Source organism: Bufo gargarizans, chromosome 1 (assembly GCF_014858855.1).
Source record: "Bufo gargarizans isolate SCDJY-AF-19 chromosome 1, ASM1485885v1, whole genome shotgun sequence".
NCBI lineage: Eukaryota > Metazoa > Chordata > Amphibia > Anura > Bufonidae > Bufo > Bufo gargarizans.
Window position 1 is genome coordinate 538761992 of NC_058080.1, and position 13482 is coordinate 538775473.

Sequence of the window (13482 nt, forward strand, 5' to 3'; positions counted from 1 at the left end):
CAGAATACATGACCCATGTGAACGTCCTGTTTAAGGATGCTTCGTAAGAATAATAAAATATATGTAAAAAAATAAAATAAACTACTGCTAAACCTTGTATTTGGTGTATGGCCGTTCAGGGGCTTCTGCTGGTGTATCGTGGACAGAGCAGGCTAATGGCTAGCGGGTGGGTCCTCGCTCCCCCTGCCCCCTACATTCTGGGAGTGGGCTGAGAAGGGGCCTGTACCTCCAGTTCTGCTCCACCCGCACTTCTCCGGAGCTCGGTCAGTAAGGAGCACCATGTCCGGAGAGCTGCAGTCCCTGGAGCATGTGCTGGAGAAACACATTCCTGCCCCGGAGCTGCCGGAGGTGTGGAGGCTGCTGTACGGCAGGGAGCTGAGGTGAGAGCAGGCAGGCTATGTCTACTTACTGGACGTCTGTCTACTTACTGTATGTCTGTCTAGTCTACTTACTGTATGTCTATCTAATCTACTTACTATATGTCTGTCTACTTACTGTATGTCTATCTAATCTACTTACTGTATGTCTGTCTACTTACTGTATGTCTATCTAATCTACTTACTGTATGTCTGTCTACTTACTGTATGTCTGTCTAATCTACTTACTGTGCATCTGTCTAATCTACTTACTGTATGTCTGTCTAATCTACTTACTGTATGTCTGTCTACTTACTGTATGTCTATCTAAACTACTTAATGTATGTCTGTCTACTTACTGTATGTCTATCTAAGCTACTTAATCTATGTCTGTCTACTTACTGTATGTCTGTCTACTTACTGTATGTCTATCTAATCTACTTACTGTATGTCTGTCTACTTACTGAATGTCTGTCTATCTACTTACTGTATGTCTGTTTACTTACTGTATGTCTATCTAATCTACTTACTGGACGTCTGTCTACTTACTGTATGTCTATCTAATCTACTTACTGTGTCTGTCTAATCTACTTACTGTATGTCTGTCTAATCTACTTACTGTATGTTTATCTAATCTACTTACTGTATGTCTATCTAATCTACTTACTGTATGTCTGTCTACTTACTGTATGTCTGTCTACTTACTGTATGTTTATCTAATCTACTTACTGTATGTCTGTCTAATCTACTTACTGTATGTCTGTCTACTTACTGTATGTCTATCTAATCTACTTAATGTATGTCTGTCTACTTACTGTATGTCTATCTATCTACTTACTGGACGTCGATCTAATCTACTTACTGTATGTCTGTCTACTTACTGTATGTCTGTCTACTTACTGTATGTCTATCTAATCTACTTACTGTATGTCTGTCTATCTTCTTACTGGACGTCTTTCCACTTACTGTCTGTCTACTTACTGTATGTCTATTTAATCTACTTACTGTATGTCTGTCTACTTACTGTATGTCTGTCTATCTTCTTACTGGACGTCTTTCTACTTACTGTCTAGTCTACTTACTGTATGTCTATCTAATCTACTTACTATATGTTTGTCTATCTGTCTATCTATCAATCATATACCTTCTATCTATCTATCTGAAAAAGTAAAAAGGCAGCATTCTCCAAAATGAATAAAAAGTGAAAAGTTTATTCACCTATGTGGACGCGAAAAGCCTTTTTCTACCCGAAACATCGCGTCCACATAGGTGAATAAACTTTTCACTTTTTATTCATTTTGGAGAATGCTGCCTATTTACTTTTTTAAATTTTTGGACATTGGTCTACCTCCATTGGGCTTGCACCTCATCCTTTTGTTTGTTACATCTTTTCTGGTGCTGCCATTTTTTTGCAATTATATCTATCTAGTTATCTATCTATTATATACCTCATCTCTCTCTCATCCACCTGTCCTCCTTTTCCATTTGTGTCGGTCACAGAAGTTTCCACACGTGTAGTTGGAGTGTTGTGTTCATACATGTGCAGGAGTTACTTCCGTGATGTGATGTCAGGGATCCGTTATTTCCAGATCTTTAGAGCTCCTCGGTCGTGCTGTGGATTCTGCCTCACATCACGGATTCGAGTTAAAGGGATATGCGTTTGATGCTGCGAGTGAACAACTCCGAAAGCCTCGGGTAGTCCGAGTGGGATTAATCCAGAATAAAATCCAGCTGCCAACTACAAGTCCGGTGGCAGAGCAGGTAAGGCAATTATGTACTTCTTACATTAACCGTTTAATGGACCATAGGCAAGTGTGCTCTGCTATCCCCGAGCAGCGGTGGAGAGAGCCATGAATACGAGCAGCCATTCATTCTCCTGTCATGGATATGGCCACCTTTACATTCCATAACAGCCTAAATGTATTTATTACACTCACATATAGCACTACTATATTCCGCAGTGCTTTACAGACATTAGCATCACAATGTCCCCAATGGGGCTCACAGTCTATCAATATGTCTTTGGGGTGTGGGAGGAAACCTGAGTACCCAGAGGAACCCCACGCAAACACGGGGAGAACATACAGACTCCATGCAGATGTTGTCCTTGGATTCAAACCTAGGACCCCAGTGCTGCAAGGCACCAGTGCTAACCAGTGTGTATTACTCAGGCTGAGCAAGTGATTGTCGTGAGGGAAGCGTTCCCTCCTGGCAATCGCCTGCTAGCTAGCACAGCTATTTTTGGTCACCTTCTCTCACAAAATGTGTAATACAAAGCGATCAAAAAGGTTTATTTAGCCCAAAATCAAACAGTCATCTCATCCCACAAAAAATAAGACCCTACCTAAGACAATCGCCCAAAAAATAAAAATAAATATGGCTCTCAGAAAATGGCAACACTAAAACAAGATTTAATTCTGTTCAAAAATGCATTTACTGTGTAAGGCCTCATGCACACGACCGTAGTTGTGGTCCGCATCTGAGCCGCAGTTTTTGCAGCTCGGATGCGGACCCATTCACTTCAATGGGGCCGCAAAAGATGCGGACAGCACTCTGCGTGCTGTCCGCATCCTTTGCTCCGTTTCGTAGCCCCGCAAAAATAATATAGCATGTCCTATTCTTGTCCGTGATGCAGATAAGAAAAGGGCATGTCTACAATAGGCCGCCCGTTGCTTTCCGCAAATTGCGGAAGGCACACAGGCTGCTTCCGTTTTTTGCGAATCCGCGGTTTGCAGACCGCAAAAAACGGCATGGTCATGTGCATGAGGCCTAATACTTAACAAAACATATTAGGTATCGTTACATCCGTAACAACCTGCTCTATAAAAATATCACATGACTTACCCCCTTAGGTGAACACTGTAAAAAAAATAAAAATAAACGGTGCGTATACGGAACGCAATAAACGTTCGTGTGAACGAGCCCTTACACTGCAAGCTGATCGCTAACGATCGCTCATTAGCGATCATCTGCTGAAAAATAATGCACATTATGGATGAACCCCCCCCCCCCCCTCCTCTGTATGCCGTGGTTTTGCAGCAGGTTTTCCAAATGACTTGACATGGCGCACAACTCAGGGGACACTATTGCATTTTTAACTCCTTAGTGCCATAATTATTTAAGGACCAATAATATTTTTCCCCCTTTCTGTTGCTACAGTCATAACTTTTTAATTTTTTCTTCTAAATTCTTTTTTATTTTTCTGGATTAGTTGTAATTATGGGGTATATATAGTGTATCAAATACCTTTTATTATTTTATTTTTAGTGGGAAAAATAAAAAAAACAGCAATTTTAATATCATGTTGTAGAATTTATTTATGGCGTTTATTATGTGGGTCACTACGATGATGATAATGCTACATTTCTATATATTTTTTTACTATTTTTCCCGCTATATTTATATAGCAGACCGTGTCAGGAACGTGCCTCCCTAGCGTCTCCTGCGATGCTAGGGAGGCTCGTTCCTGTCGCTGCCTGCTATTGACTGCCCCTCCAACAAAGATAATGGTAGAACTGCTTTTTCCCCATTCCCACTCCAAAAAAAGGCAGAAAAATTAACAAATTATATGTACCTCAAAACGGTGTCACTAAAAATACAATTCACCCCACAAAAAAACAGCCCTCTTATGGCTACAATGACAGAAAAATATAAAAAAAAAGTTAACGCCAGAAAAAAAAAAACGGTGTCTTATTTCATACTCCTCCCGGGCTGAAAATACTCCTCAAAAATGCAATTTCTGGAAAAAATGCAGTGCAACGTCTGTCTGCCAGCATCTCCTACATTTTCACTATCTGTGCAGATCGTGCACTGGTGATCTGAAATGTACAGTTATAAGGGTTTATCCATGAGTGGAAGATTTATAGGGGTATTTCCATCGGGGACATTAATGGCGTATCACCATCAATTTCAGATGGGAGCGGGTCCCAGACATGGACCCGCACCTGTCTCCACAACAGGGCCCTCGCCCCCCCCCCCCCCCCCACTCCCCCGAAGTGAACAGAGAGCAGCTGCGCATTCACGGCCACCTTCCATTCACCGCTATGGCAGTTCCAAAATAGCTGAGCAATGGGGCGGCTATTTCCTGCAGTCCTGTAGCAGTGAATGGAGTGGTGGCCGCGCTTGTGCAGTGTGTTTTCTATTCACAGCGCACTCGCTCAGCTATTTTCATAACTGTCATAGCGATGAATGGAGAGCACGCTGCACAATGCTGTATGTTGTACAAAAGGGACAATTATCTTCTATGGTGTGAGGACTGTTGCCATTACTTGTCTGACATATAGGTGTCCTCTTACATCCTGTATGTTATACTTGCTTCACAGGTGGATGCCATTCACAGGCGCATTGCAGACATTGTGGAAGTAGCGGCTCTGTGTGATGTGAATATTGTATGTTTTCAGGAGGCATGGAGTAAGTATCAAACCCCGTGTATACCTCTGCTGTCTATGCCTCGTGCTATGTAAATGCTTCATGGGTGACGTCAGCTAGTAAACTGATAAACCAAACACCTTGCAGGACATCGCTCAGTCACATCCCATATACTTTTTGGAATTTCTGACTTCTGGAAGAAATATAACTTTTATGATCGTTAAAGGGGTGGTCTCACTTCAGCAATTGACATTTATCATGTAGAGAAAGTTAATACAAGGCACTTACTAATGTATTGTGATTGTCCATATTGCTTCCTTTGCTGAACTGATTCATTTTTCCATTACATTACCAGTGATGGCTACCCTCCGGCACTCCAGCTGAGGTGTAACTACAACTCCCAGCATGCTCTATTCATATCTATGGAGTTCTGAGACAAGCCCTGCAAGTGTACATCTTGGGAGTTGTAGTTTTACCACAGCTGGAGCGGGAGGTTAGCCATCACAGCAATATACACTGCTCGCATTCATGGTTATGACCACCCTGAAATCCAGCAAAGGTGGCCGTGCTTGCACACTACAGGAGAAATCACCATCATATACACACTTCTGCAGTCCCCGCCACCAGAGACCCCAACGCTTTTTCCTTTAGTGTGCGAGCACGGCCACAATTGCTGGATTTCAGGGTGGTCGTAACTAGGGATGAGCGAATTAAACATCCGAAGTCGATTCGCATAAAACTTCGTTTGAATACTGTACAGAGCAAGCGCTCCATACAGTATGAGAATGTATTGGCTCAGATGAGCCGAAGTTATTACCTCAAGTGGTACCTTGGAACAGAACCCGAGTTCGGGAAATTGTTTTTTACAGTATAATTCAATTTCTGAAGTTAAAAAGTCTCACAAGACTTTGCAAAGTAATAACTTCGGCTCATCGGAGCCAATACATTCTAATATTGTGCGGATACAGTATTCAAAGTTTTTTGTAAATCGACTTCAGATGAAACATCCGAAGTCGATTCGCTCATCCCTAGTCGTAACCATGGATACGAGCCGTGTATAATGTAATGGAAAAATTAATCTCTACATGATAAAAGCAATTTGCTGAAATGAGACAATCCCTTTAACTTTTCTCTTGAGCAATCTGTGGTATGCAGGTTAGAGGGATTGCTGTGAAGTGAATGTGTAACGTGGAGTTATTCTGTAACAGGGTAAACCTACTGGGTGCAAAGGGTCAAGGAGGCACATCCTGCAGATAGTCATGTGCTCGTTATGTCCGCAGAAACTGCTGCAGGCTCTTCTTAAAGGCAATATGTCACCTATTTTTTTCTGCCAGTTAAAAACAGATAGCAATACGAATACTTAATTTTTTATAATCTGCTTTTTTTTTCTGACTATAATTTTGTATTCTGTTTCCTGGACAGGATTATAGAGGTGGCCATCTTGTCTGAGTTGTTCTTAACTGCATTTAGATCTATGCTTTACAGCAGCCTCCATGGGCCATAGATACAATAGACTTGAGGGACAGAGCTAGTCCAGCAGCCGGGCCCAACAGGAACGATGCAAGAGAGGCCAATGGGTCTGAACTGCCGGAACCCAGAGGTGCCGGGGGAGATGACCAGTGTGGGAGCAATTGGCCTCTGCTATAACAAGTGGGCAGCATCTGCCTGATATGATGTCTCCCATACACTGCACACACAGAGAAGATCCTGCTCCCCTGTCTCTCTGAAGCAGTCCCACAGCAGCAGCAGCATGAATTACATTATGCAGTAGTACTCAGCAGTGTGGCAGTGAATGCTGCAATGGGGTCAGATATAACACTTATTAAAGCCAGCAGCAGCATCTCAGAGCCTCTTTCTCTCACTCTGCAGCTCCTGCTCCCTCCTCCCCCTCCCTCTTCATAGACATCAGTGGGCAGCATATAACCTGATCCCTCAGTGAGCTGATTTAGCAGACTGAGTAAAGCCTGTATTATTCTGGCCGATTTTTTGGCAGATGATTGCTAACAAGCATTCGCATGAACGCTCGTTAGCAATCATCTTGCAGTGTAATACCGCCGCGATTCCCCGATTAACGAGCAAACGCTTGATCATCGACCAATCCAAATCTTTTGACTTGTTGAAAAATGATTGTTTGCAGGCGGCAGATTATGGCATCTAATCTGGATCTGCTGCCGGCAAACCACTATAGAGCATGGGGTCGATTAACAGTTTAGCGGTCACTCCTCCCCATGCTGCAGAGGAGATTGCTGCATGTAACAGCAGTGGTCTCCTCCAGTAGCGAGCAGGCGATTGCCGGGAAGGAACGCTCCTGACAATAGTCTGCCACATTGGGCTGTGTGATACAGCCTTAAGAATTAGCAGTGAATTCAGAGTAAATTTTAAGACACATGGACAGGACAAAAGCCTGTTTGTTGAGATAACCGCATCCTGTAAATCACATCCTATGGTTATCTAAGTTCAGCCACAGCAGAACTGCTGATGCTAAAATGTGACTGCATTGTGTGCATGTGAAAATTGCCTGATACAGCTTCAAGGGCTTATTTCTTTTTGAATGACCCCAAATACCCGTTAGTTCCATAGAAATACATATTATAGTCTGTGCCAATAATATAGTTGACCATGAACCACTTGAAATCCACAGATCAATGTCAAATGAGAAAAAACCTGAAACAAGTTCTTAAATCAACAAGTAAGTAAGGCCTCATGCACACGACCGTTGTTCTGGTCTGCATCCGAGCCGCAGTTTTTGCGGCTCCATTCACTTCAGAGGGGCTGCAAAAGATGCGGACAGCCCTCCGTGTGCTGTCCGCATCCGTTGCTCCGTTCCGTGGCCCTGCAAAAAAAAATATAACATGTCCTATACTTGTCCGTTTTGTGGACAAGTATAGGCATTTCCACAATGGGCCGCCTGTTCCGTTACAAAAATTGCGGAAGGCACACGGGCGACTTCAGTGTTTTGCGGATCGTGTGCATGAGGCCTAACTCAGTAGCTGAATCTTTCTGGGTAATTCCAAGATAATCGTGGAAGCATAAATTCATTATTAAGTAAGAATTCTCACTTTTGCTCAGTTGGCTTGTCCTAAATTCTCCCATGATATCCTTTCAGCTATGCCTTTTGCTTTCTGTACAAGAGAGCGATTGCCATGGACAGAGTTTGCAGAATCGGCTGAAAATGGAGTCACTACTAAGTTCTGCCAGGAGGTACAAATGTTACTAACCAGATGCATGCATTGGATGTTTTATAGGTGTCACGTTTTTATTTCATTTTTTTCTCAAAGTGATAATGCCAAATTGTAACATTTCATATATTTGGAGTATATTAAAGATGGTTTGCATTTCATTTCACTGAATTGTAGCACCAGGCACATTAAAGGGGTTGTCTCTTCTCAGACAGTGGGGGCATATCGCTAGGATATGTCCCTATTGTCTGATAGGTGCGGGTCCCACCGCTGGGACCTGCACCTATATCGAGATCGGAGCCCCGAAAGTGGTGGAGGGGGCACTGTGCATGCGCAGCCACCCTCCATTCATTTTCTATGGGGCCGCCGAAAGTAGCCGAGCTTGTGGCTATTTCCGTCAGGCCCATAGAAGAGGATGGGAGCGGTGGCTGGTCATTTGTGGTGCTCTCCCATTCTATGGGGAGAGCTCTTGATGGTGGCCGGACCGGAGTCCTCCAGCCACCACTCCCATCCCGATATAGGTGCAGGACCCAGAGGTGGGGCACGCACCTATAAGACAATGGGGGCATAACCTAGTAATATACCTCCATGGTCTGAGATGAGACAACTCCTTTAACATTCAAGTTACCCCACTTCTCGGTGTCAGACACAAGTAAGGCCACGTCCACATCTGTGTTTCGGTATTCTGGTAATCTGTTATGGCAAAGGAGCAGACTACTGGAATTACCATATGTGGCATAGCCAGACACCGCCGGGCCACTGGATACCTATTCACTATAATGGGATCCGTCAGGTTTCCAGCATGAATGCCAACTTTCTGCTGAAAAAAATACCTCTGCATGCAGTGGTATTCTTCCAGTAGGAAGCAGTTATTAATGCCGGAAACCTGACCGATCCCATTATAGTGAATGAGACCCGGCAGTATCTAACCACGCCGGATAATTTTGGTAGTCTACTCCGCTGCCAGAACAGACTACTGGAATACTGTACTACAGATGTGAACATAGCCCGAGCTGTGGAGTCCTTCCTGATATCTGGTGAACCTGTATACATAGCAGTTTTCTAATATACGTGTATTCTCTGAGTCACTTCATGTATGAGCTGGAGCTATCTGACAGTAGGGCAGGAACAGGTCCACTCCATTCATAAACCTGTGAATGAACGCAATGGTTTTGCTGTATTATCTAAGGGTGCCTTTACACTTTGCAGTTTTTGGCGCAGACATTTCTGTGACTAAAAATGAGCTCCATTCATCTGAATGGGACTTGCAGAAAGCAATGTGCTTCCTGCCAAAACAACCCCATTAAGATGAATGGAACTGAATTCCTTTCACAGACATTTCTGCATTTAAATCTGCCACATGTGAATGCCCCATAATTCTCCAACATATCATTATAGCTTGTGTATCGTCACCTTACATTTTATTTGCCAGGAAGTTAATGCTGTAAGATATTTTTTCGCACACATCTAAGAACATGCTAATTTATCTCCCCATGAATATACCGAGCAGTCGATTCTCAAAGTTAACTTACGGATATTTTATTGGTTTTCAGCTAACTGTAACTGATGTCTTTTTAAAGGTTCTCAAAACTTGGCATAAAGATTCAAAATGGTGGAATACTTCATTTAGATCTCATGCACACGACAGGTTTTTTTCAGGGTCCGCAAAACGGGGTTCCGTTGTTCCGTGATCCGTGTCCGTTTTTGTTTCCATGTGTCTTCCTTGATTTTTGGAGGATCACCAGACATGAAGGAAATAGAAAAAAAAATCAAATTCAAGTTTGCCTTGCAAATGATAGAAAAAAAAACGGACACGGATCACGGACGCAGATGACAATCTTGTGTGCCTCCGTGTTTTTTCACAGACCCATTGACTTGAATGGGTCCGCAAACTGTTGTCCGTGAAAAAAATAGGACAGGTTATATTTTTTTCACGGACTGGAAACACGGATCACAAACGCGGATGACAAACGGTGCATTTTCCAAATTTTCCACGGACCCATTGAAAGTCAATGGGTCCGCAGAAAATCACGGAAAACGGAACAACGAACACAACAACGGTCGTGTGCATGAGGCTTAAGGCTAAAGGTCCATTCACACGTCCGTAGTGTATTGCAGATCTGCAATACACCCGGCTGGCACTCCCATAGAAATGCCTATTCTTGTCCGCAATTGCGGACAAGAATAGAACATCTTCTATTTTTTTCGGGAGCCGCAGACTGGAAGATCGGGGCCGCGCTCCGGAAATGCGGATGCGGAGAGCACACTGTGTGCTGTCCGCATCTCTTCCGGCCCCATAGAGAATGAATGGGTCCGGATTCGTTCCGCAACATTGCGGAACGGATCTGGACCCATTCTACGGACGTGTGAATGGACCCCAAGTTCACACTATGTTTGATCACAGAGTTGCCTTTAGAGATGAGCGGATCGATTTGTACAAATCGATTCCTTCATCAAAGTAATTTGTTGAGCTGCAAGGGGCTGGCCTCATTGCTTAAGAGGCTCCTGCACCCACTTGATAGACAGCACCAGACATCTCACCTGGCCCTGTCAGTCTCGTGCCTGCACCATTGCTCCAAGTAGCGGCACAAGCACAGAGGTTCTGCAGCTGCTAATGTAGTGGTATGGATGCTGACGCTTTACTTTTGGTATGCAACTATATACCAATACTGGTGACATCCCATGACTGCTGCTACCAATCAGTGGCCTCAGCGGTCATATGTGCTACAGTGGTACATTCAATCTTCTTCCTCGAGCAGAGATGTGCCTGAGGTAGTCTGAGACACACCTGCCTTCTCATCTGATATAGTTAAATAAAGGGGTTGTCCAGGATTACAAAAAAAAGGGTCTGCTTTTGCCTGGGTTTTGCCTAGGATTGGTACCTGAGTGGTAAATTATTAGTTTAACCGGCATTAATTCTAGAGGTATCAGCAGTATTAATTGCTAGTAATTAGCATATAAATGTCAGTGGGCCTAATCACAAAAGTCTGAATCTGCATTAATCTTCTAACAGAGCCAGGGCCGTATGCTGCGTCAGAAATTAGGCGCAGCCTCCTGCAGCGCTTGGGGTTATCATAGACCGGTGTATGCTGCCAGTCTATGATAAATCAGGGACAGTATGTAGGCAGATACAAACGCAAAAACTTTAAAGAGGTTCCTTCCAAAACTTGCCAAACCAGACACAAGCCATAGACAGACCCTTCTAATCCCTGACAAACCCCTTTCACATGGGAGTAGCAAACTGACAGGTAGGGCTCATTCATGGGGCTGAGGCCAAGTAATACTTTTTTATTATGTTTTATGTAATCCCTTTTCCCTTTGACTTTTTTTCAGCTTGCAAAGAAGTATAACATGGTAATTGTATCTCCAATCTTGGAGCGGGATGAGTTGCATGGAGAAACGCTGTGGAACACAGCTGTGGTCATATCAAATACAGGAGCTGTCCTGGGCAAGAGCCGCAAAAACCACATCCCAAGGGTGGGAGATTTCAATGAGGTGAGATAACAGTTTAGTACCATCTGCTTAAACAATCTGGAAGCTATAAAAACAGAAGAAATGTGTAATACTGGTTTATTTATTATATCCAGTCATCTGAATCCAAAAGCTTGCTAGGCAATGTCATTTAAAGCTGGGATCTCCAGAATGGAGAGCTGTTTTAGCTGTCCATATCTCTGACATGGAGAGACTTGGTGGTCACTAGTGACTTTCTTTCCCTGGCTAAAGCCATGTTCACATCTTTGGTGAACGTTTCCAGCAAGCTGTTTCGGCAAAGAACAGCCTGCCCGAGTTCACCGGATCCGGCATTGCCAGATCCCTATGGACTATAGTGGGATACGGCTGCTTTCCGGCATAAATTGCAGGTTTTGGCCGGACAAAAACTGTTGCATGCAGTGGTTATTGGTCCAGCCGATAGCCGGCATATGTGACGGAGATGCGAACGCAGCCAAACCAAATAAGAGCTCTGGTGCGTTAACAATTGACCCTTTCTTTATAACCCTGTACATTTACTTAGGGACACAGGCAGATACATATACACGTCAAATGGCACTCAAGTTGCTGTAAATTTTCCTGAAGGCACATGAGTTGTTTTCATGGCCACATATTGGGATCTACAGTACATAACGTTTTTGATCCCCCCTTGTTTTCTATATAGTGACATTTCTTATTCTGGTCATAGAGATAGGAAAGCTGTTGGCCTAACGCTCATCTAGCCTTATGTTCAGCTTAGGGGGGAGAGGGGACATTTCAGTAGCTGGAGAAAGATCCAACATGGTCAATCCATATTTCGTCTGACATCATCCGTCAAGGAACCCTTGATGTCCCCATTTACATTTGATTATTAAAGGGATTTTGTAGGCTCCTAATATTCCAATAGGTGGGGTCTGACACCTGGCACCCCAACAATATCCTGTACCAGAACTACAGCTGCATTTAAGAATACATTATTTGATTTGTGGACCCTTACAGGCTATGGAAACACTTAAAGGGCTATTCCATTTTGAAAGGGGGAAAAAAAACGATATATACACAATGACAAACTATACATTATATGATTTTCTAATACTATTTATAGTTCAATTTCTAGTTTTCTTTTCACAAACTCTGCTTTTGCCATCATTCTCCATGGTTGCACGGCTTATGTGTGTCCATCACATTATCAGGACACATATTTAATCTACTTGAAGAAAACAATGAAGGTTCCTAGTGAATTACATCAAGCAGAGATCTTGTAAACTGTGAGAAATTGATACAGAAAATGTTAGGAAATTGTATAACTTTTCATTGTACAAAAAAAATGACATACCCCCTGAAGTGTATTGGATGTTTTAGTGTTTTTTGTATTTAAGTCCACTTATTACATGGAGGGGAACACAGGACACAGAGTGTTTCAAACGGCATATGGAAAGATTGCTGTAAACATCTGCTATGGACGACATCATCCCCTGAACTGGTTAATGTATAGTATGAATGGAGCAGAAATTATTTTCAACCCTTCAGCCACTGTTGGAGAGCTCAGGTAATAATCAATCTATTTCGACACATTACATTATAATGAATGGTGCACAGCAGAAATTAAAATTGACCTGTGGTGCAGATTTAAAATCTGCAGCATGTTAATTTATGCTGAGGATTGTTATTGCTGATTTCACCCTTTGCAATGCAAAGAGTGAAATCAGTGTCAAATCTGCAGCATTTCCACAATGAAATTTGCAGCAAAAAAAATGCACCATGCGGTGCATTTTTCTTATGCTATGGATTTCCTTCAGAAACACTGCAGATTTTCTGCTGCAGGGTCCTATGTGAATATACCCTAAAGGTATGTCCACACATACCAGAATTGCTGAGGGTTTGCCATGCAGATTTGCGGGGGGGAGGGGGGAATCTGTAATGAAATACAGTGGCAGCAAAGTAGATAAGATTTCTGGATTAGCACATGTTGGGGGTGACGGATTCCCTTTAAAAACCTATTTTCGAAGATTTTGCTGTGAATTACATGTGTATCCATAACCAAATCTGCAGGGGCGTAAAATCGTTTAAAATTTAAAAAAACGAGATTTTTGTATAACTTACCAGTAAAA

The 13482-nt window shown here is 43.0% G+C and overlaps 1 protein-coding gene across 1 annotated transcript in view; it reads left to right on the top strand.

Annotated features, from left to right (window-relative positions):
- The first annotated feature begins 224 nt into the window (after positions 1-224).
- The window catches only part of UPB1 (beta-ureidopropionase 1), a 32428-nt gene continuing 19170 nt past the window's right edge, over positions 225-13482 (top strand). Inside the window, exons 1-6 of the mRNA XM_044275506.1 lie at positions 225-380; positions 1946-2117; positions 4679-4766; positions 7831-7925; positions 11237-11398; positions 12751-12920. Coding sequence (XP_044131441.1) covers positions 280-380; positions 1946-2117; positions 4679-4766; positions 7831-7925; positions 11237-11398; positions 12751-12920 — 788 coding nt within the window. The 5' untranslated portion in view covers positions 225-279. The remainder of the gene's footprint in view (positions 381-1945; positions 2118-4678; positions 4767-7830; positions 7926-11236; positions 11399-12750; positions 12921-13482) is intronic.